Source organism: Arachis hypogaea, chromosome 16 (assembly GCF_003086295.3).
Source record: "Arachis hypogaea cultivar Tifrunner chromosome 16, arahy.Tifrunner.gnm2.J5K5, whole genome shotgun sequence".
Classification (NCBI taxonomy): domain Eukaryota; kingdom Viridiplantae; phylum Streptophyta; class Magnoliopsida; order Fabales; family Fabaceae; genus Arachis; species Arachis hypogaea.
In genome coordinates this window covers 29,468,826-29,492,867 of record NC_092051.1, presented here as the reverse complement: position 1 = coordinate 29,492,867, position 24,042 = coordinate 29,468,826, and the positions used below count along the sequence as shown (strand labels likewise).

The 24,042-nt window shown below is 33.0% G+C and overlaps 2 protein-coding genes, 2 long non-coding RNA genes and 1 other non-coding gene across 6 annotated transcripts; 2 read left to right on the top strand and 3 right to left on the bottom strand.

Moving 5' to 3' along the window:
- Nucleotides 1-1,098: 1,098 nt before the first annotated feature.
- LOC112758829 (uncharacterized) lies at nt 1,099-3,364 on the bottom strand. Its single transcript, XR_003179822.3, has 2 exons — nt 3,142-3,364; nt 1,099-2,073 (listed from the first exon to the last, which is right to left on the bottom strand). It is a non-coding gene; the product is annotated as an uncharacterized lncRNA (long non-coding RNA).
- A 281-nt stretch (nt 3,365-3,645) lies between these two features.
- LOC112758828 (uncharacterized) lies at nt 3,646-4,763 on the top strand. The gene is made up of 2 exons (XR_011874174.1): nt 3,646-3,906; nt 3,984-4,763. It is a non-coding gene; the product is annotated as an uncharacterized lncRNA (long non-coding RNA).
- A 6,249-nt stretch (nt 4,764-11,012) lies between these two features.
- Nucleotides 11,013-14,535, bottom strand: LOC112758824 (uncharacterized). Of its 2 annotated transcripts, XM_025807600.3 has the most exons (10): nt 14,111-14,535; nt 13,876-14,028; nt 13,691-13,743; nt 13,153-13,303; nt 12,819-12,929; nt 12,356-12,482; nt 12,130-12,227; nt 11,596-11,734; nt 11,394-11,446; nt 11,013-11,274 (listed from the first exon to the last, which is right to left on the bottom strand). In XM_025807600.3, exons 1-10 carry the CDS (start codon nt 14,354-14,356, stop codon nt 11,191-11,193), a joined length of 1,215 nt encoding a protein of 404 aa, XP_025663385.1. In that variant the 5' UTR covers nt 14,357-14,535; the 3' UTR covers nt 11,013-11,190. The 2 variants fall into 2 exon arrangements, with proteins under 2 accessions (XP_025663385.1, XP_025663386.1); XM_025807601.3 differs by lacking the exons at nt 12,130-12,227; nt 12,356-12,482.
- Nucleotides 14,536-14,569: 34 nt separating this feature from the next.
- Nucleotides 14,570-14,641, top strand: TRNAD-GUC (transfer RNA aspartic acid (anticodon GUC)). Its single transcript has one exon. It is a non-coding gene; the product is annotated as a tRNA-Asp (tRNA).
- Nucleotides 14,642-16,234: 1,593 nt separating this feature from the next.
- Nucleotides 16,235-21,271, bottom strand: LOC112758823 (uncharacterized). The gene is made up of 12 exons (XM_025807599.3): nt 21,057-21,271; nt 20,863-20,952; nt 20,677-20,754; nt 20,459-20,533; nt 20,241-20,293; nt 19,479-19,629; nt 18,946-19,056; nt 18,572-18,698; nt 18,131-18,228; nt 17,007-17,145; nt 16,663-16,715; nt 16,235-16,548 (listed from the first exon to the last, which is right to left on the bottom strand). The coding sequence occupies exons 1-12, from the start codon at nt 21,096-21,098 to the stop codon at nt 16,465-16,467; spliced, it is 1,101 nt and encodes a 366-aa protein (XP_025663384.1). The 5' UTR covers nt 21,099-21,271; the 3' UTR covers nt 16,235-16,464.
- Between the last annotated feature and the right edge of the window lie 2,771 nt (nt 21,272-24,042).

The window sequence follows — 24,042 nt, the reverse complement described above, 5'->3', positions numbered from 1 at the left end:
AAGCGGCTGAACAGGCACTAACTAGGTCATTAAATAAATTACGTGTATTTAAATTATATTTTAAATTTTTAAACAGTAGGTAGTTAGAAAAAAGGTAACCGTATTAATAATAGACAATTTAATAGTTTCCAAATAAACGTATTAATCTCTTCTACCAACATTTTTATGTACTAATTGCATGTCAAAAGTTTTGATTATTAATATTATTAATATTTTTTATTATTTCAATTTTTTTAAAAATATATATATATCTCGTTTACCGTATAAACGAGATTAACGAGTATATCTCGTTTACAGAGATAAAGACATAAACACGTGTCGATAATAAAAATATTTTTTATTTTGATAATTTGTTTTGGTAAATATTTTTTAAATTATTTATTTTGATAATTATTACATTTATTTAATTTATAAAAATAAAAAATCGTTAAACAAAATCAATTTTAACTTAAAAACTAATTTTTGACAATTTAAAAACCAGTTTAGCCTCTTTTGCTATTATAAAGCCAATTTTTTTACCATTTTTGCCTAACCTATAACATATTTATATTAGAAAACCTGATCTCAATACTCCAAACCAAGGTTGCGAGAACCGGACCGGTCAATAAACCGGTAAAGTTACTGGTTCAATGATTTGCTGGTTCGACCAGAGTTGAATCGGGGTTCAACCGGTTTAATTAAATATTAAATAAAATTATTAAACTTAATAAAATTCAATAATTTATAACTTAATAAAATTTAATATTTCACATAATAATTTATCCATTACTTAAGATTAGAGGTTCACAAACAATTTCAAACATCAAAGTTTATAATTAAACAAAAAATAAGATGTACATAATGACAAACTAGTGTTCTACATTCAAAAGATACAATTACTAACTTTCTATACACAAACAAGGACTATCCCTATGGTTTCTATACACAAACAAGGAGTTTTCTAATCAGATATGGCAAATTTCCACAACAAAGAATAGAAAGATATTAGGCTATTAGCAACACCAAATTTCATCCAGGACACACACACATAGACAGGCAGACTATTGCTGTCAAAACAATACAGATTACTTTCTTAATCGTTATTATTAAGGAACACAATTTGCCCTGCTTTGTCCAATAGATTTGCTCACTTTTATTAGGATTTACTGATTTAGCATGATTCAATCTTATCCTCCATAATATGAATATCAAACACTACAGAATATTACAGAGAAAAAATGGGCAAGGAAGATATGTAGCTTTTCAAAAAGATTAAGGCAATCTTGGTTATCTTCAAATTCAACTTTAGCCCAATTTAAGCAGCAAAAAATTGAAGCATCAAAATTAAACAGATATAGGAACAGAAACATCAAAGATAAACATGAAGTCATGAACAGAAAGGAACATGAACAGAGAGCAACATGTTTTCTGTGATAGAGAAGAACAGGAACAAGAACAGAACCATGAACAGAATCATGCCCGCATACATGAACCGAGGTGGAAGGCAGAGTATTACCGGCGAGCTGGGCGAGGTGGAGAGCTGGGCGACGACGGTGGAGGTGGGGAGCTGGGCGACGTTGATGGAGGAGAGGTGCGACGGTGGAGGTGGAGAGCTCGGCGACGACGGTGATGGAGGAGAGCTGGGCGACGACGGTGGAGGTGGGGAGCTGGGCGACGGCGATGGAGGAGAGGTGCGACGGTGGAGGTGGCGAGTTGGGCGACTACGATGGAGGAGCGGAGCTCCGCGACGGCGATGGAGGAGAGGTGCGACGGCGATGAGGGGCTGTGGCCTGTCGGAGGGTGAGAGGGTGAGAGAAACTGAAGATAGCCCTTTTCTCTTTTTTTTTTCTTCAAAACGACGCCGTTTTGAAGTTTAATTTTCAAACCAATAAACCGTGAAAAAATCGGACGGTTCTCCTGGTTCATCGGTTAACTGCCGGTTTGACCGGTTTTTTCACCGATTTTTTACTAGCTGATTTCTGACCTTATCCGGACCAATTAGGTGACCGGTTCCTGATTTTTCCGGTTGAACTGGCCGATTCGGTTCAATTTTCAGAACCATGCTCCAAACCATAAAAAATGTCTAGGCAAATACTATAGCATATACACCATAAGCATCTTTAAAATAACCGTATCAACAACATCCATCACCATCTATTATATTAGATTTTAATAAACAGTATAGGCAAACATTCATGTTTTTTTATACAAAATAACTAATTTTATAATAATAAACTAAAAAAAGCAATCAAGTATTATTGAATGGGAACTACTATTTCAGACATCGTACTTGAGAATTTAGAATTGAGAGTGGACAGACTCTACTACATACTAAAAGAACATAAGGGTAACACCCAATTCCATTAAACTTCTAAAGCAAAGTTCATTAAAGTCATTTCAACTGAAAAGATGAAATGTGTGGTGACATGACCTCCACTTATCGTAACAGCAGCGCATCCATGCTTACAAATAGAGAACAAAAGCATTACAAGCAAGCAGAACAGCTACAACCATGTCATCAAATGCCATTCTATGGCCAGTTCATAGTTTAAAAATAACTATGCACAACAAACACATAGTACAAATTTTTAGTACCTACACAAAAAGTTTTCACAGGTCTCATTTTTCTGTACAATAGAAAATAATTAGTGTTGAATAACTAGTATTGTCAAATTTGATAATGTATCAACACCAGAATCAACAATTGCGGCAGCAGCAGACACAAAAAATAGCATCATGATTAAGAAGCAAAACCAGTGACAGAGCTTTCACCCCTTCCCACTTTCAAACCATATTAACAACCAAAAGTACTATTATTGGAAAGATAATTAACCTTACATCTACTAATAAAATTCACATCAACCAAAACAATTACTCCAAGCAAAACTCACAAAAAAAAAAGCAATTAAAAAAAGTTGGTAAGTCATAACAAAATGCAACAACTTTGATCTCAGAGTAAACTAATTAAACCCGAGATCAGTTGATGAGACAAAACAACAAAGATCATTTCATGAGACAAAACACAAAACTCCAATGCGCATATTTAAATCTTTATTTCATTATTTCACCTATATCTATCTGCATTCATTCACGGCACTACCAGACTTCACTTAAGCTGCAACATAGTTAAGTTGAGGATTTGAACAAAGGCGGAGAGAGTACCTTATCATTCAAGAGAGCGGAGCTTCGGCGGCGAGTGACGACCGGCAGCGACGGTGAGGTGAGTGAGAGAGGTGAGAGCGTGTCTCAGAGTGAGGTGAGGTTGGGGATGGTTTCGGGGTGCTGTTGAATTAGGTTTTTTTCATTCATAATAAAATGGCATCGCATGGAGGGTGTTTAGAAAAAAATTGAATAATTATCCAATTCGGTCTCCAATGATTTTTGTGATGGACACTTTAGTCCCTAACCCTTTTAAATACCCAATTAAGTTCCCGGAGGCTATTGTTGTTTGTCGAATCCGTTCCTCGTTCAAATTTGTCCGTTAGTGACGGACGGAAGTCGTCTATGTAGAGCATTAAGTATACACGTGGCCATTAAGTGTCACGTGTATCGAAATGGACAATACAGTTCTTGTGCTTATGTTAGGAACGACATCGTTTTTTAGTTCCAAAACGATGCGTGCGGAGGATAGCCTAAGATACTCTGTTGAAACCATATTTGTTCATCATCATCATCATTGTGGTTCTAAAACCCCAATTTCAAGTGGAATGACTCCAAGCAAAGGAAGTTCATCATGTTCGAATCGCCGTGGAAGACATGGTGGTTCTAACTGTAGTGATTTCGGGCATGTTGATAATAGTAACATCAGAAAAGTTGAAACGATAAAAAGAGAACACCCAAATGCTATGTGGTTTATATGCTGTAATCTTCATTTCAAGGACTCCAGAAAATTCTGGGAAGTTGTTTTTCGGATGCCCGCTATACAAGGTAAATTGCAGCTTCAATTTTTGTTGATTTCCATGTATAAGTAAGTTGTTTGAGTGAGGTGTTCTTGTGATTAACAGGAAAGGCTTTTTCACTATAAGTTCTTTGCATGGGTTGACCTGATTATTAAGAGAAAGTCTAGGGAGCCAATGGCCTAAGCGTACAATGTGTACAATGAAGGTTTAGGGAGTATTAGAGATATCATTATTAGTGTTACGTTATCCTGTCAGGTTACGCTTTTGGGATGAGTGGTTTCAGGACATGGTATAAGAGTTCCAGATGCGGAAGGTCAAGAGTTCGAACCTTGGTGAACCCAAAATTAACTTTTTATAACATGAGATGTTTATTATCCCTGGTATCCGGATAGTTATCCTTGGTATCCGGATGGTTATTCTGCATAGTATAAGTGATGTTCATTTAATTCATAAACCAAAGATTTAGCCCATTGTACATATTGTACACTTAGACCATTGGCTCCCTAGCACTACTCGATTATTAATATCAAGAATAATCATGGTGCTGTGGAAGATGTTATGTTGGGTGGTGTTGATGTTGCTAATGTTGGTTCGTTGTGTGCTACTGCTAATAAAGTGCAACAAAAACTCATGGAGCTGCAAAGCAGAGTCGACATGTTAGAGGTTCATCAAAATAGTGCCCCAAAGATTGAATGCAAAAGTAGATGTACTAGTATAGTGTTTGTTATCGTTGTCTTTGCAGTGTTAATATTGACACTAGTAGTAGCCATTGTTGTTTTGTAAGTGTAAGGGCCTAGATTTAGTCAAATGAATAATGTTGAAAATGTCTAATTTAGTTGTTATTTGTTTTGTCTTGAATGAAATGAAACTTATTTGAAGGAAAAATTTCTAAAAGATAAAGTAACACATATAACAGATTAGATTAATTAACCACCGTTAAAAAGGTTTTGTACCTAAACATAAGTTTTAAACAAATTGGTTCGCTGGATGAACAATCAAAATGCCAACCAAAGTTAATCATGCAGTAGTGCATGAACTCCTAATAGAGTATTATACATCTCTGATCAAAAGACAAATTCAAGTTTATCCAATCACATCAAGTAACACAACACATAAAAGACAAACATGTTATTAGTTTTTTTCAAAAAATAAAATCGACAGCTAGATGACTTTTCAAGTAGATCGCTTTTTCCTTGGGTGCTTGAATTATGGGTTTGGAATGAACTGAAACATCTTGGAAGCAGTGCCCTTGCTTACAGCAGTCATTGTTTCTAGGGAGACTCCATGGTGTTGCTGAATCTGTGGATTATGTGGGGGGATGGGTGATGGAGTGCCAAAAGTAGTTAGTGGAAAGCTTGGTCCAGGTTGGTGTGGCCTCACAACAGGTTATTTTGCTCTGGCCATATTGTTTGTAGTGGGTTGAAATTGTAAATTAAAACAACATCAATGACAGTATCTCAAATGTTGTAACTATATAAGAAGCATATGAAAGAAATTTGAGTAAAGGCATTCTAAACTTACTAAACTAGTGGCTAGTCCTATGATATTTTCAATTGGCACCGTTAGAATAATGGGTCTAACATTGGTGGTTGCTTGCTGAAAGACAAGCATTATACAACATAAGTCAAGCAATCTCCTATAATCTAGAGTTATGGTTAACGCATATTATTGAATGATGTACATAAAACTAACCAAATTACGGGTTGGATTTCTAGTATTAGCAGATGAGTGTGGCTGGGAACCACTAGAAACTCTATTCTGCAACCAAATAAACATGTCAAATATAACCAGATTAGTCCTCATCGACTTTTAAAAAGACAAGTTAGTCCCTAACTATTTCTTAAAGAGTTAGATTTAGTCCCCATCAACTTTTAAAAAATATAAAAATCTCATCAACTAAAATAAGAAATGATCATCTGTGGCTGTGGGGTAGATTATGTTAGTTGAATCTCCTCCACCTCCTGATTTCTATTTATTTTCTTCGACTTTGCAGTTTTTCTCCCTGAGGCTGGAGCTCCTTTGCAAATCTTGAAGTTATGTCCTGATTCTCGACACTTACTACAAGTAACTCTAAATCTCTTCTTAGTTTTTGTTCCATCAGCCTCATTTTCACTAGGATCTTTTCTTCTCTTCTGTATTGGGCGACCAAAAGGCCTTTTATGGTTGGTGGAATTGGACTCATCAAACCTGTCTTAATCCAATACTCGTCACTATTAACGGGTTGAACACAATACTGATATGTGGCTCTAATTGCACCCATATTCAGCAAGGGGTGAACATATGTTTCAGGGCGATCTCATCTCCTAACAATGGCAGCAAACACAAGGAAGATCTGTGAGTTGCCAATTATTACACGTGCCCTTATTTTGGCCTAAGTGTACAGATAGCTTCTTAGATCCCTGTTGAACCTCAAAGATTTTGCACTCATCATCACCAACCCAAACTGAAAACCAATACCTAACATCCTTCACAAGATCATCAAGTCTCTTCTGTTGCACAGGTGCTAAGTCAATGCCTGTATGTGTTGATAAAACCATCTTATACTTGGTCATCCTCCTCATAATGTATCATCGTAGTTCTTCGCACATTGTGAGTATTGGGAGGTTGAGTTCCTCCAATTCCATCACGTAGAACCAAGCTTTGATCATTTGAAGCTTTAACATTAGTAGAGTTAGAACCTTCTTTATCCATAGAGGCATCAGCAGCCTTCTCGGCATTAGTTTCACCATTCCCTCCATCATCAATATCAACATAATTCTCAAGATTATATGAATTAGAGGCAGAATTAGGCTCATTAGATTCTTTTGAGATAGCAGAGTCACCTCCCCCTTTGTCTTTCTTCTGTTTTCTTGGCTTTTTTACTCTTTCCACTCCATGAACACAATCACATCTTACCCTCCTTTGATCATTCTTAACATACCTAATCTTCCTACCTTCATATATAACATGATATTTAAGTGCATTTTTGAAAACTTCAATTATTGAAAACTCCATGCCCAACTGAAAATATATTTCTCCAAAATCAGCTCCTTTATTAAATTGTAAAAATTCATAATGTTTTTTCTCATCCTCAGAACTCTCAGGGATTAGCAACTCTTCAGATTCATATTCAAAGACAAGATCCTCTTTTTCTTCTTCACCATCCTTCCATTCATCATTCTCATTAACACTTTCTGGCACTGGACTTGGCTTATGAGGATTTGGTCTACCAGAATTTCGCTTAGATAGTGTCGACTTTGGATCAGAATTGGGCTGAAATGGTGTGAACCTTGGAGCAGAATTTGGCCCACAACCATCTCTAAAACTTGCACCAGAAATAGGCCTAGTAGCATTGGGCCTTGCACCACTTTGTGGTCCACCAGTTCTAGACCTTGTACGAGAGCTAGGCTCAGAAAAATTGGGTTTTGCAGTACTTTGTGGTCCACCCATATTATTGCTTTTCTTCTTCTTTATAGTCTTCTTGGGTGCCTTTTCCTTACACTTCCTATCCACATAACTCTTATGGGCACTCTTTTCTATAACAATAACACAATCTTCTTCACTGTCATCATCATCCTCAAATCCTAGTGGAGGTGGTTCGTATGGCTCGTCCTCCGTGCTCTCATAACCATAATCACTTGAGGATCTATCAGCAATTTCATCATGTTCAATGTCAAAGTCTGAATTAGACAGTGAAACATCCAAGATATGGTAATCAAACTACAGATAAAACTCATCTATCTCTCTATTCTTCATCTTATTCTCTCGTAACTCGTTAATTTCTACATCTCCTTTAATAGGATGCAGTCCAGATTCCAGGTCAGATACAGTGCTGTCAAACCAGTACATAACTTTATAATCATGGTAGCCTAATCTCTTGAATAAGGTCTCCAGATCAAAGAAGTTAATATTATCAATATCCATCTTGAAAAACATCTCAACCTTCCCATCAATATATACAAGCACACCTTTGTTATCCTTTAAAAATAAGGACCACAAAATCATCCATTTGTAAAAATTTGGGATACAATAATATTAACAACATTGACTAAAAATCCTACATAGTACATGATCACACTAATATTAACATATCACCTGATAAAACTATCACTTTTCATGAAAAAGCTCAATCATATTTTAATATTACATTAGCCTAATAGTTTTGAGCTAATATGTTGTATCATGATAAAAATATTCATTCATATGTTAAAGGCCATTAAATCGTTTTAAACAAAGAATTTCTTAGTGATGACCTTGATTACTATGATACTGGGATAAATGTCTATGTATCTGAAAAATGGGATGATAATTTTGGCATATCACATAAGGAACTATTGGCCAACATATATTATTAAAGAGACACCCGACTTCTTTGTACAAAATACAGGAGTGAGCTGAGAAGTACGTCAACATGAAAAAAACTGCTCGGTTAAAAGATCTTACTCCCAAGACAACATAATCAATACCAAGCTAGAGAGGAAGAGAAAGAATCAAAGAAAAAGTAAGAGTATAGTTCAGATAAAACTCAAAGATATTACAATTACACTCCATTACAGGTTTTTTTTTGTCGACATTTACAGAAAATAGACCAGATTTATTATTAACTTTAATTGTCCAGGCTAAAACTCATCAATGAAAAAGGAATATTCTTTTTTCAATTACTTACGTACTTTATTTTTTGGCCCTTTGACCCCTCAGTACAAAATAAATAAATAAATAATTTAAAAATATATTTTTTAAAAAAATCCTAATCACAACAAAATAAAACATACCACAAAAAAAAAAAAAAACAGCAGGAAATAAATAACAAAAAAACATGTCTAATGTTCTGATTAGGGATGTACATAAAAAAATCAAAATGTGGTTAATCGGTTAAAAAATCATAACCACATTTTGGTTAACCAATTTAACAAAATAATTTTAAAAATCATATTCATATTTTTTAAAATTGATTAACCAAAACTAAATTTAAAAAAACTAGTTTTTAACCGGTTAACCAAAACTAAAAGCAAATTTAAAAAAATGATATTTTAAAAAACCGGTTTTTTGTCCAAAAATCGGTTTTATTTTTCCAAAAACCAATTTTTCTATTCTAAAACCAATTATTTTTTCAAAATCAATTTTTTTATAACCGATTAAAAACCGATTTTTAAATTTTATAACCAATTAATAACCAATTTTATCATATAAAACCAATTTGATTAATTAACCAAATTAAATTTTTGGTTAACCAAAAAATAAATTTGGTTTTTAGATTAATCAAACTATATACAGTTCTAGTTCTGATGTTATCCCTGCATTATCATCAACAACTAATAAAATCAAACACCAAGCTATTCCTCATAGTTTTTAAACGGCCAGTCAATAATCTTGGCAACCTCTTTTGTTTTACTCTAAGACTCTAAGGTAGCGTTTATTTTTAGAGACAGGACACAATATGACACTCAAAATTATTCTTTGTATACTGTGTTTGGATATGATGTACAAGACAGTAATGTAGTGTTCAGTATTATGTTTGAATACATATAGACAAGACTAAAATATTATATGAAATGACTAAAATAGCCATGTGATTTCAAATTTTTTGGTACAAATTAATTTAATAGAGAATGAAACAGACAATAAGAACTTGAAAAAATGTTTGAAATGGCCAAAAATTTTAATAAAAAATTATATAATATTATTTATATTAAAATAAAATTTATAAATATAATTATTTTATTTTTAAATTTATTATTAATATGTAGAAATACATATGATTAATATTAACAAAAAAAATAAATCTAATTTTGATTAATTAAAATTTTCGTTTAGAATAATAAGCCAAATAGGAATACATATGGTTAATATTAACAAAAAAATAAATCTGAGTTTGATTAATTAAAAATTTTGTTTAGGATAATAAGCCAAATTTAATTTTAAATACAAAATCAGTTTTAAAAGAGAATCCGTATTTACATGAAAAAATTAATTTTTGCACATAAAATTTATTTTTATTTAGAAAACCAAATTTTTTTTTATCTAAAAATTGATTTTTCTTTTCAAAAAATTGATTTTTTTTAAAATTATATAAAATCAATTACAACTTATAAATTATTTTTTAGCATTTTAAAAGATCAATTTTACCTTAATAATATTTATCTTTCAAAAGTCTCAAGACTAATTATTTTTGTTATTATTTTTATTACAAATCAAATAATATAATATAAGGTTAAAATGATATTGAAGTAAGAACGATAAGAAAAAAGAAATTATCCAACCCAATAAAAATTTCTACAAAAAAGATAGAATAACTGAAAAAAGAGAAAGGAGAAGAACGTAGAGATAGAGAAAGAGTATGGAGACCTTCCTGAGAACAACGCAAATTAGGAAAAATAAGAAGGGGGTAATAATAGAATAATAAAAAATAGGGTAAAGTATACTTTTTGTCCCTAAAGTTTGACAAAAGTTTCAAAAATACCCCTAAGTCTTATTTTGTTTCAATTTTGTTTCAAAAGTTTTCGATTTGCATCAAATATACCCCTGACAGCTAATTTTTCAAAAAATTTAAGATCAATTCAACAACAATATCATAAGAACAACCCTCAACACAAGCAAATCAAGCATAATTTTCATGTATTATTGTTAGATTAGTCTTAAATTTTTTGAAAATTTAGCCGTTTAGGGTATATTTGATGCAAATCGAAAATTTCTGGGACAAAATTGAAACAAAATAAAACTTAGGGGTATTTTTGAAATTTTTGCCAAACTTTAGGGACAAAAAATATACTTTACCCTAAAAAATATTTATGGACAAAAAAGAAAAAAAATCATAAAAAAAAATCAGCGTCCCTCTTCCAAATTCTGTGTCTATCATTGTCATTCGTAAAAGAGTGGACACAAAAATATAAAAGACTGTCTCGGAAACAATATGTTTAGTGTCCATGTCTTTGCTTTCAAACACTTTTTAAAGATGTGCTGTCCATGTCTCTAAAAACAAACGCTACCTAAAAGATGCTTTTTGGTCATTTTTTTACAGACTTGCCTCCTACTTCCTAAACTAGCTTTTTAAAGTAATTAGACCAACTCAGTTCTAATTCTAATACTCACATTCAGAGGAGGGGGAATGAGATCATAAACCACACGATGATTGGTGAATGCCTGAAAAAACGGAAGGGAACAAAAAGAAATCACTTCTAATTCCATGGTAAAGTCTCTAAACCTTATTCGTCCAAGGCTCTTATTATGATTATGTACAAAGTATAAGGAACATGTTGCAACTTGCAATATATGAATAAAAACACACATCAATCACTGTCATTCCAACAGCAGAGAATGGAAAGGCCATATGCTTCTAGCATAAATAGGCTGCTAGGCGTGGATCTGCCAGATATGGAAGACCAGTTCTAGCTCCCAAAGCCCTACACTTGGCAGCTGCCTGCAATAAACACCATGAAAAAAATATAAAAAGAAACTTCATAGTCCAATTCCCTTGCTTTGACTTTAACTTTTGAATGCCACTTAAAGTTTATTTTGTATAATCTTGGCGTAGCTTACCACTTGAGCAGCAAATGGTAACATTTTCTCTGGTTCCATGTTTGTGCAGATTGCTACAAAAGAAGTCAGAGCATAACTAAGTATTTTACAAATAATTTGAAACACAGCAAGACACCAATTGTGTCATTTAACTGAGTAAAAAATATGAGCTCTTATGTGCATCTGCTAATCTGAGCTTAGTCGCATCAGTGACTATACCTACCATAAAGAATAGCACCAATAAATGCATCTCCAGCACCAGTTGTATCAATCAGCTCACCATCCGGTATCCTCTCTGCTGTTCCAAGAAAGAATCTTCCACAAACTGTCCCTCTTCCGTTTGCTCTAAATTTTTTCACCCCCTGGGAAAATCATCTACATGATTTCTTCCAATGCTTTTGAAAAGTACTTCATGCATCAATGCAGTGATTCCTTCTAATGTATCTCATGCCAAATAACCAAAGTTGTAAGATATATTCAAGCATGTGGTTTTACTTCAATGCTTTGTTTGGATTGAATCTTCTAAGCTAAAACTCAAATAATTGTGGTTAAGTGATGAAATTTGGTTGCTCTGGGGAATGTTGGGATGCTCCACCACCAGAGATCCTCGATTGTCAAATTGACAAGCTTTTACATCATCAATAACCCTCAAAGATCTAAATTACTAAGCTGATAAGCTCTAATTCAATTGCATCTAGGAATATATCTTCGTAATGAAACAAAAATTGTATAAGTTTTAAATTCCACAATATTTTACCGACGATATACAGGTTGGGACAGCCAAGCTATCATCCTTCCTTTCATATAAGGATTCAAAGAAACAATCTATATCATTTTCTTCTGTATCAGCATCCTCTGCCAAAATGAGCATTGTGTTTTCCAAGTTAACATTTTGCTCGAAGGAAAAAAAATGCAATTCAATGCAATATACTACCCTCTGAGGAATTAAAACATTAACAAGAAAAGGCCAGTTTTGTATTCACCGTTTGCACTTCTTTCCAACATTAGACATCCATCTTCACCCAAAGTCACAATCACAAATTTGATATTTGGCAATCTTAAAAGCATGGAAACCAGTGCACTTGGGATAGATGATGCATGTGTCCAAGCCTAACAACACATAAAAATGATATATCCAGAATAAACTACACCACAAAAAATTGAATGAGCATATTGACACATAATACAGCAACGAGTTGAAATCTAAATGCATAATGAAGGAGTCAAATCAGGAAATATATATATTATGGTGCTGAGAAGAGGAGCATTTTGTAAAAACCATGAAGAGTAAGTCCAAACACACAGGTCTCCATCTTTTGGGTGCTGAAAAGATAAACATTTTCTATAAATTCTACTACCAAAACCAATCCAAAATTACCAGTCCAAACCAATTCAAACTGTATGCAGAGTAAATGAGAACAGATGAGAAACAAGTGCTTGTATTACCTTAGGAAACCTTGCAGAGCATACAGCAAAGTCAGCAAGTTTCAGAAGCTCATCCAATCCTTCCTTAGGTGATTCGGCCTCAACTAAAATCGGTATCTTATTTCGAGCGGCCTGCATTTGAAAATTCAGCAGTTAAGTCCATGTTAGTATATCAAAAATCAAATTTTAACAAAAGAGTTCCAAATTGTTCCTAATGATCACTTTCTAAATTTCACCTATGGTCATGCAGACTAACTGCATTAAGCATTATTTATCATTCACCAGAATGCATACCTGGAAAACTTTTATCATGCTACAGTGAAGAAACTCAAAGCAAAAGTAAGATCGTGATTACCTCTTGTGCAATGAATAGAGCAGTATCGGTAGTCAGTCCATCAAAATACACTAATCTTGCTTCATTAAATGCAGATAATAAGGTTGATTGGGATTGATCATCTGGCATCATGGGAGGATGTGCAGGGGTGTAAATACTAGTCCGAGTTTTTCTGAAAGTTTTAATTAAAAATTACAGACAATTAACTCAAATCGTAGGATAACTTTAAGCCATACACTCTGTTAATTGTATTTCACTTTAAAAAACTAAAAAAGTAAATAGAAAACAAAAGTATTATCAACAAAAACACACTTCAGGCTCCTAGCTGCATTTGGAAAACTAGCAGAGTTACTAAGCATCTTAATGTGATGAAAGAATTGATATACAATACCAAGAGGGAGGTGGCAAATGTTCTAAAAGTACACTTACACAAATATTCATAAACAGGAAAATACTTCTAAGCGAAATTTTGGGTTCAGAACACGGTGAATGAAAAAAGAAGAATGTTATCTGCAAAATAAACACACAAACAAACAAGCAGATAAGCAAAGAGCATTACGTCTGGTTGTCGATTAGAACATACGAAAACGCGGAACTACCACCCTTTGATACCTGGAAAATTGATGGAGAAAAAAAAATTAAATTCAACTCAGAAGAAGCCACATATAAATAAGGATTACGGAACAATAGCCTGCTAAGATAAAATGAACAGAAGCACTCCGATCTATGAATTGTTGCTAGCACCAGGACAAAGGAGGTGTCGACGGCGTCGCGCTGAAGCTCGTTGAGAATAGCATGGCCTTGGGAATCGTCGCCGACCTTGGAGATGAGCTTAGGCTTCAAGCCGAGTCTTGCGGCGCAGGTTAAGGCGTTGCCGGCATTGCCACCTCCTTGAACCTATAAAAAAAAAATGCAAGCATATTCAGATGCAAATGACAGGATGACTGAAAGAGCAATGAATGAGTGGAGTGAAGATCACCTTGAAGGAGGTGGTGCGGACCTTGTCGTCGGGCTTCGGAAAAGAGTCAACGGTGGCCAAGAAGTCAACTGTAGTCATTCCGTAACCGATCACAACGACGTCGTTTTCAGGAACGCACATGCTTGTGATTGTGGCGCGGCGAAATCGAAGGTTGGAGTTAGAATTGAAACGAAGAGGAAGAAGTGGAGAAGAAGAGTTGAAGAGAGTGCCATTGGCCACGCATAAAGAATTCCACATCGTTGCCATTTTCTCTCTCTCTCTCTCTCTCTCTTCCTAGTCTGTTGAGACTTGACACTTGAGAGAAAGAAAGTTGAAGAAGAAGATCAGAGGTCACAGTTGATGAGTGTGACCGAGTAGGCGAGTACAGTTAAACGGTACGGAGGAGAAAGATGGCGTGTTAGGCTTCTATGCTAAGTTTTAACATTAGTATTGAAATTTGAGAAGGCGTATTTCAACAAAGTCGTTGTAGTATAGTGGTGAGTATTCCCGCCTGTCACGCGGGTGACCCGGGTTCGATCCCCGGCAACGGCGTTTTTTTAATTTTTTTGGGTTATCGGCGCTTACTAATAATTATTTTCCCAAAACTTACTTTTGGGCTATTCTTATTGGGCCTTCGAATATTCAAGGAAAGAAGCCAACCAATAATATATACTTGTCTAATGTCTTGTATGCTACATTCAACAGCTAGATTGGATGCCCATCAACTGTTATTAAGTAAAACTTACTTTATGGACCCCCCAAAAAAAAAAGGTTAAATATACTTTGTACCAAAATTTTAAATAAGGACTTATCAATATTTTCTTTTGAAAATTTTGTAAAGAAAAAAATACAAAATATAATTTATTATTTATTTATTGAAGCAAAAAGTTTAAAAATGGTTTTTTTATTTAAATAAAATAAAAAGGGACCAATATTACCTAATTTTCCTAGACCAATTTTCAAGACGCGAATCCCTTATTCCTAATAATATATAAATCGTCCCAAGCCTGTGTATTTTGAATTATATAACCGTTACACCCTAAAACGATTTATATTTGGAAGTGCTCTCAAGAAATACATATAAATCGTACTAAGATACTGAACTTTCAAAATCAACATAATGATTTATACGTTTTACACCTAAAACACATTGGAGGAGGACGATTTATGTGCAAAAGCTAACCCTCAGTAGTCTAGAGTGATTTATGTGCAACTTGCTAATGCACAATAGGCTGTGAAATTCGTCTGGGCCAAGCATACCAGGCCTGTCTCCATGAATAGCAGCCAGCTGTTGATCTGAAAATGCCAATTGATTCATTGCCTCAAGAGCTTGACTGAGCTTGCGATCTCCCGACACGTTGTGTCTTCCTCGCCATCGATATCATCACCAATAATGAGTGGTTCTGAATCCGACCCATCATCGCCTATAGCCTTGGCAAGAAGATCCCTATCTCTAACCTCCATGAATGCTGGTGTACCATCCAATATAAGTGCTACTCTCATTGCTGCTACAAGCTCTCCAAAGATACACACATCATCACCCAAGTCATCTGCATTTTCTGCTTAAAGTCTTGAACGGACAAATTTGCTGCAAATGATGGAGACAAAACATAGGCAATAACCTGTTGACCCACTGCAAGTGAATCGTCACAGTCTATTGTGCATTAACAAGTTGCACATAAATCGTCCTTCCCCAATGTTTTAGGTTTAAAATATGTAAATCATCACATCCTGGAACGATTTACATTGATTTTGAAAGCTCAGTACCCTAGGACCATTTATGTGTATCTCTTGAGAGCGCTTCCAAGCATAGATCGTCCTAGGATGTAACAGTTAATATATAATTCAAAACACATAGTCCTAAGACGATTTATATATTATTAGGAATAGGGAATTTAGGTTTTGAAAATTGGTTTAGGTGAATTATCATAACATTGGTCTTTCTTTATTTTATTTAAATAAAAAAACCTTTAAAAACTTCTTAGTAATGGTAACATTAACATTGCCCTATGCTAGACTTCCTTAAGAAAACAAAATTCAATTAAGAAGCATCTAAAACCATTTACTTTTGTTGCGAGTAATCTTTTATTAAACCAACATATCAAGATTATGCTAAATTAAGAAATCTACTCGGAAGATGGAAAGTTGTTATGCTAAACTAAAACGCTTTTAATTTTCCTTTTTTTTTATGAAGCATGAGGGTAGTAGGAAGTTCACATAAGTCATGCTGAGTAATAACAAAATCAAATGATTTCATTAACAAGTAAAAGGTAAAAGCATAAGCATATTAAGCTGGACCTCTCACTCTTCCAACTGTGATGAAACTGAACTTCAAACCATATCCGATATGATTTTAACCAACCAAATATAAAAATCTACTGCATGAATGATTCTAGCCGCGGATCTGTATGGTGTGGAAGGCCACTTCGTGCGCCTAGAGCTCTGCACTTTGCTGCCGCCTGCAATCGCCATGCAGCTAAGTAAGATAAACCATCCATGATGTAACTAAAGTACCTGATATGATAGCTATGCAACATTCTTTTTCATTAATAACCGTTGCAAAGACTACTCACCACAGTAGCAGCAAAGCACAGCATGTTCTCCCTTGAAAAGTTGGCACAGAGAGCTGAAAAGCAACCCAAGGCAGCATGTGTCTTAACTTCGATATATTCGTTTTGGAAACAACTAAGAAACATGAAGTTTTGAATTTTGAACATGTAGAAGGCTTTTTTATAGTTTGATCCATGTCGAAATAGATAAATATAACAATGTAACTGATAAAATCTGACACGTAATCATACTTGTAACCTCCAATGATGAGTTGTAGAATGACATGGTAGGGGAAAAGAATCGAGGAAAAAGCACCAACCCCGCACGAAAGCAAAAGAACTATAGAGAACAAAGGTGTTAGCATTACCATAGAGAACAGCTCCAGCAAATGCATCTCCAGCACCAGTTGTATCAATGAGCTCAGATGGTGGTATGTTCTCGGCAGTTCCAACATATAACCTCCCACAAACTGTTCCTATGCCTTCTGCCTGCAATTTTGTCACTGACTGCAAGTAAAGAAGAACAAGTATATCACTTAAAAATGTTCACCAAAAGTTCAAATAAGCATTAAGTTTGAGATCACTAATTCTCAATATAGAGGCATGAGGTGATCTGAAAATTTAATATATAATTCAAATAATTATGTCTGGGAACAAATGCAAGCTGTTTGTTAGTCTTCTCTTTGTAAGACATTAATATTAAATATACTGTCTATGCCAAACATTGGCAATTGAATGCAGGGCTACTAAATGTGAACAACTGTTTTCTGCAAAGGTTTATTGGCATCCATGAATGTCTTCCCAATATTTGCTAGATCATCTAGCTTCTAACCTTAGCTAAAAAACGTTGGCTTTATTTTAGTAACTTTTGAATTTGTGATACAGTACCACAAAAAAAACATCTGATGAGTTGTATACGTCAATAACTTGCTCATGCAAGAGGGTACGCAAACAATAAGGTAGCGTTTGGTGGAGAGACAGAGACGAAAAGACTGAGACTGAGAGACAGAGACTAAGAGACAGGGATTGAAATAAATCTCAGTATTCTGTTTGGTGCAAAATGGGAGACATGAATTGAAACAAGAATGAAACTCTAATTTAATTTGCAAAAAGGGTAAAATTGGAATTAATTAATTGAAATGAAAGTATTTTAGGTATAAAATGTTATTAAAGTTTCAGTCTCCATCTCTAAAAATTTCAGTCTCCTGTGTCCCTACTTTTTGGAGGTACTGAAATTTTAGAGATAGAGACAGAAATTTTAGTATCAGTCTCTGAACTAACAAACACGATACTGAGTCTCACTATCTCAGTCTCTGTCTCAGTACCTCAAAACAAACGCTACCTAAGAACCACATCGATGTCCACAAATCCATACGAGTAATTTGCTTCAGTTATTATTTGCAATACTTGCATAGTTCATGGTGCTTACAGACAAAGTTTGCTTCAGTAATAGCACTGTAGAGAAAGAGTATGATGTGTGTATTGAGATTACCGATGATATGCAGGTTGGCATATATGTGCTCCTATTCCTTTTCATCTCCAGAGATTCTAGTAATCTGTCCACATCCGCTTCTTCCCTTGAAGCACCCTCTGCAGATTTTTATTTTATTTTATTATATTAAAACAAAGGTAAAATAAATATGAATTGTTTAAGCTAAAACCACATGAGAAATGTTTATTGTACACATTTTATAGAGAATACCATGCTTACTCCTCCATCATTGGATGAGGTCCCAATAAGGGCCATGCCCTACTTAGTGGCGGATGATGGATGAGTGAGCACAGTATCCTATAGAAAAAAGGAGTAAATTAAAAATAACTCAAAGCAGATACAACATAATTTTGACTTTTTTTGACAAGCACTATGCATAATTCAAATGGATCCAACATTCCAACTAAAAGAAAAGGTGAAATGGGAATATCACATATGTACCATCAACACTTCTCTCAAGCATTATGCATCCATCTTTTCCCAGAGTTACAATCACAAATTTGACTTTGGGTAACCTTAAAACCATAGAAACGAGTGCTTTTGGAATAGTTGTTGCCCCTGCCCATACCTGTCAGAAGAGATAGGTACATCATGTATGTGTGCAATCAATGATTCTTAAAGGACAAAATTAAAGCACAGGTTATGCAAACACATAAGGACAAAGATAAAATTTATTTATATACAGGTAGACTAGAAAGATAGCATGTCAAAATCAATTCAATTCTAATGTCAAGAAACACGGTTGATGAGAGAATTCTAAAATTATGTTGATTCTTATAAACATATATCACTTCTAGAGAAAACAATTGACTTGCCTGAGGAAAACGCGTTGCACATGTAAGATAATCGGCCAATTGAATGAGATCATCAAGCCCTTCTCTGAGCCTTTCGGCATCCATTAAGATAGGTATATTCTTCCTAACTGCCTGCACTGGAATATATGCAATTTTGTTTAATGCACTTCTTCAACCTCCAGTACCAGGCACCAGCAGAACAAAATACACAATACAAATGATGAATAAAGGGAAGCTCCATAGAAACAACAAAAGAGAAACTTGGTTCAATTTCACGTAACAATGTTGACATAACTTTTATGCCATGGAAACTTTATTTATTGCAATTTAATCACTTATATTTCTCCATCATATAAGCCATTGATCTTATGTTCAACCATCAGTGTGAGGAGTTGCAATGTATTAATACAAGACAATAAGCAGTTATGGAAGTTAGTCTTTCACCAGATACAATATAGAAAGTTCTGCATTCAATAACTATTTTCCATAGAGACTTCAACTTGTAAAAATGATTAGGCTCTTAGAATTCAAACAACGTGAATGCATGTAACAACCTCGTGTGCAACAACCAAGGCAGTTTCATTCAGCCTCCCATCCAAAAAAACAATTCCTGCTCCGCTCAATGCAGAAAACAAAGTTGATTCAGGAAGTTCAGCTGGCATCAGTTTAGGAAATCCTGGGGTATGTATACAAGTACGGGACTTCCTGAAAAGTTACATGAACAATTAATTGATTTACGGAAAAAAATTTCAGCAGCCACATTAGCACCAAATTCCTGAACATCTATCAATTAAGAATAATCATACAGCATAGTTGTTTTATTCTTATTAAGAGAATGCGCAACCTTTCCTTTTCATGCCTGCATTACTGCTGCTAAACAACAGTTTCAGTCACTTAAATTGTGAAGTATCTAAAGCTGATTAGCTTATAAATAGAAGATAAGAGAATATTAGAAAGAAAAAAAGAAAGAAAGAGGAATAAAAAAGAGAAGTATAGGCAAAAAAGGGTTTGCAACTTTTGTTTACTTTGATTTTTCTATTCAAGAAAAATAAAAATACAACACAATCCACTATTTTATGATCAAATCCAAGCACGGGACTTCGACTAGATTCTCAATTAGATCCACCTAATCAATGCCCTTATTTTCCTTCTGGAATTCGGATAACCAAATTACTCAATAAAGAAAGATGGTGTAGCCATATGTAGATAGGATTAGTACAATGAGTCAAAACAATCAAGAGAGTAAGTAATGAATTAAGAGTACTATATAGGTCAAATTTTCAATAAAGATTGACAACAGTTAGAATGATCATTACGTTTGACTGTCCACAATGATATAAGTAAATGGTGAAGTCCCTTCCTCGGATACCTGCAGATAAAAGAGAAGTAGATAACACAATAAGATAAATTACACATGCATAATAAAGAGTAATTTACCGACCAACGACTAGAAACAAATCAGATAACTGCAAGACTAGAAACTGAAGATCACAGAAACAAAAAGCTTCATGGAGATTGCAAACAGTTAGTTTACCACTATAAAAGATGTATCAACACCATCAGCCTGTAATTCATCTATTATGGCCCTGCCATGAGTGTCATCTGCAACCTAATAATAATCGGGTGTCAAACAGGTTCATAACTATTACATAAAAAACAGGTTATCAAATTAATATCAACATTTATACAAGACTAATAGGATACGAAGGATCATAGACTATGCGTTAGATTTAACAAAAAAGGGGTAAGAACCTTGGATATAAGCCTTGGCTTGAGTCCCAAGCGAGCAGCACAGGTTAGAGCATTTGCTGCATTGCCACCTCCTTCAACCTAAACAAACAATGCAAACAATTAATACCAAAGAATGTTGCCTTCTTTAACCCCGAAAATAAATAAATGATTAAAATTTCCTATCTTAAACCGTGAATATGGATGAACCTTGAAAGAAGTGCTTCTGATTTTTTCATCAGGTTTGGGATAAGCAGCAACAGTGGCCAACAAATCAATTGACACTGATCCACACCCTAACTGCACATAAACAGAGAGGGAGAAGTGAGAATTAGAAAGGGAACATGTTTTGAGCTTCAAAAAATGAAATTGGATGGAAGGTAAAATAGAGAGAGAAGCAGCACAAGGATGAGGTTTTCATTTTCAGGAATGGAATCGGAGGACATGGTAATGGTAATTGTAACGGACACTCAACTCAAATCTCTGCAACAGCCAAGAGAGCCTCGTTGACTGTAACATGAAAACCCATACACCACAAAGCAAAGCTCCATTTAATTAATGGTGTATGCTACGGTGATGATGCTAAATTTTTTTTCCTCATGTGATGAAGTGAGTTGGCAGACAACGGATGGTCACACGTTATGTTTTTTTTTTTGGAAGTTGCAACTCTTCTATTCCTTTTATTAGGTCTCTGTATTTAATTAGGTCTCTGTATTTTTTTCCTTTTAATTAAGTCTTTGTACTAATTTTTTTAATTGGGTCTCTATATTTTTTTTTTATTTGGGTCTCTGTACCAATTATTTTTTAGGTGGGTCTCTATAAAATTAAGTCAATTATTGCTAAGAGGGACCTAATTAAAAAAAATGGTGCAAAAATTCAATAAAAAAAAGTATAAAAATCTAATTAAAAATTTCACAAAATTATAAGGACCAATAAAATAAGGTGACTTCGGTTTGAACAGAATAGTTTTAGAGGTTTCATTTTTTTTTTCTAAATTGAATTAAATCCAAGAAGTGAGATGTGTGAAGTTTTTCAGTGTGAAATTATTCATATTATCAATAATAATAATAATATTAATATTATTTTTTAATTTAGAGCTTTTTATATATAAATATTATACATGTTTTATTTATCAATATATATAATTTTAAAAAAAAATTATATTTTTATACTTTATTATACATTTTATTTATAGTGATAATGACATAAGTATGAATATATATCGAGTATAAATAAAATAAATCAAATTTTAATTGATTAAATTTCGTTTGCAAATTGATATCAAGAATTTAAAATAAAATAAAAGAATATTTTTTTTTATTGTAACTTGATATGTATATAATTGGACCATAAAATAACTAAAAAAAATTAGTATTTATAATATAATTTATCTCATTTGTATTGTAAATAAGATAAATAATACTTTGTAAATTAATAAATACATCCTAAATTATATATATTTTTAAATAAAACTTTTATTATTTTTTAGTATTCTAAAACAGAAAACATTTAATTAATTTATTTAAAAAATTAAATGCTTTTTTAATAAATAAAATGAGTAATTTATTTATTTAATAAAAATCCTTTAATTTGATACACAATTTATCTTATTAACGTCACCTACGAAAAAAACTTACGCACATATATCTAAACTTATTTCATTTCATAACCGATATATAAAATTATTATAAAAAATTCTAAACACTCAATCACGACAAAATTAAAACAACACAAACAGCCTCCAATACCCATACCATAGTTACAAAATTAAAAATTAAAAATTATAAAAGTTGTTAATTAAGATGAGTTAAGCAGTCACAAAAAAAAAAAAATTAAGATGAGTTAAGCACATGACTTGAGGACAAAAAAAATGACTTTTTTTTTGGTAGATAAAAATACATACTTTATCTAAAAATCCGTGAATATGGATTATGGAGCAATCCAAACTTAACTCCAAACCTGATTCATCTGATGCAATACTTCACTAACCTACAAAGAATAGCAAACGTGTCGCCTCTACAGCTATGCCAGCAAGTTTCATCACATGAGAAATAAAAATGGCATCATCACAGTAGCATTACTCTTAATTAAATACGTTAATAGTTGAATTAGTCTCAGAGATCTTTTTTAATTCATCCCTCAAAGATTTTATAATTAAATTGATTTTTAAAAATTATGAATTAATAATATTTGTTTTTTAATTATTTAATTAATAATTTTACGTCAATAATAAATTATGTAAAATGTTAACTAATAATATATATATATATATATATATAATGGTATCTTATATGTTCAACTAGATATTGATTAAATATGTGAAAATTTATCAATTTAGTTATTAGATCATGGAAATAAAGTTTATGTACTTAGAAAAAATAATTAAATTAATAGATTTTCATAAACATATTTGGTCAATGTTTAATTAGACATATCAACTATGATGTATATTGTTAATTAATGATTCGCATCATCAATCGTTGACAAAAATTGTTAATGGAGTGACTGAGAGACAAATATGATTAATTTTTAATATTTGATAGATCAATTTGATTGAGAAAATGTTTCAGAGACAAATTTAAAGAATACCTAGTCTTTCAAGAACTAATTTGATTATTATCCCTCGTGTATATTGTCAATTATCGTTTCACATCATCAATCATTAACAAAAATTGTTAATAGAATGACTGAAGGACAAATATGATTAATTTGTAGTCTTTAATAGACCAATTTGATTGAGAAAAATTTTCAAGGATTGATTTATAGAATGTCTCATCTTTTAAAGATTAACTTGACTATTAATCCTCATGTAAATTATCAGTTAATATTTCACATCATTAATCATTGACAGAAATTGTTAATAAAATGACTGAAAGATAAATATAATTATTTTTAATCTTTAATAAACTAATTTGATTAAAAAAATTTTAGAGACGAATTTAAAAATATTTCATCTTTTAGGCTAATTTAACTATTAATTCATAATTAATATTTTTATTTTATATTTAAATTAATATTAACTAATTCTTCTATATTTTATATTTAAAGTTAGCTTTTAGCATTTTTTTTAATATTTAATTATACTTTTGCATAACTAAATAGCTAGTCTAGTTATTGCTCTTTTTCTTTTGTAAAAGATATATCATCTTTTGGTGCTTGATTAAAATTTTAGCTGCTATATATTTTTGCAAAGTCTATACAAGATCATGTAATTTTTTAATGAGTTGGTAAATGTTTATATTGGTAATAAGTATTTTAGAATTGTTAGAGATTTATGAGAGTTTTAGTGGGTAAAAAGTCAATTTGAATAAGTCGACCATCTTTTTCAGTCATAACACACCTCAGAACATAAGACTAGCAATTGCTCAGACACTAAATATTGAACATATC

What these genes read in the sequence shown, in the direction of transcription:
- LOC112758823 (XM_025807599.3), bottom strand. Translation starts at nt 21,098, where the DNA reads ATGTCCTCCGATTCCATTCCTGAAAATGAAAACCTCATCCTT. An exon ending in AAAATGAAAACCTCATCCTT is followed by an intron (nt 20,953 to 21,056) that starts GTGCTGCTTCTC and finishes GTTTATGTGCAG; the next exon opens with TTAGGGTGTGGATCAGTGTC. An exon ending in CCTTGGTTGTTGCACACGAG is followed by an intron (nt 19,057 to 19,478) that starts GTTGTTACATGC and finishes ATTCCAGTGCAG; the next exon opens with GCAGTTAGGAAGAATATACC.
- LOC112758824 (XM_025807600.3), bottom strand. Translation starts at nt 14,356, where the DNA reads ATGGCAACGATGTGGAATTCTTTATGCGTGGCCAATGGCACTCTCTTC. An exon ending in CTCTATTCATTGCACAAGAG is followed by an intron (nt 12,930 to 13,152) that starts GTAATCACGATC and finishes TTTCAAATGCAG; the next exon opens with GCCGCTCGAAATAAGATACC. An exon ending in GTTGGAAAGAAGTGCAAACG is followed by an intron (nt 12,228 to 12,355) that starts GTGAATACAAAA and finishes TCATTTTGGCAG; the next exon opens with AGGATGCTGATACAGAAGAA.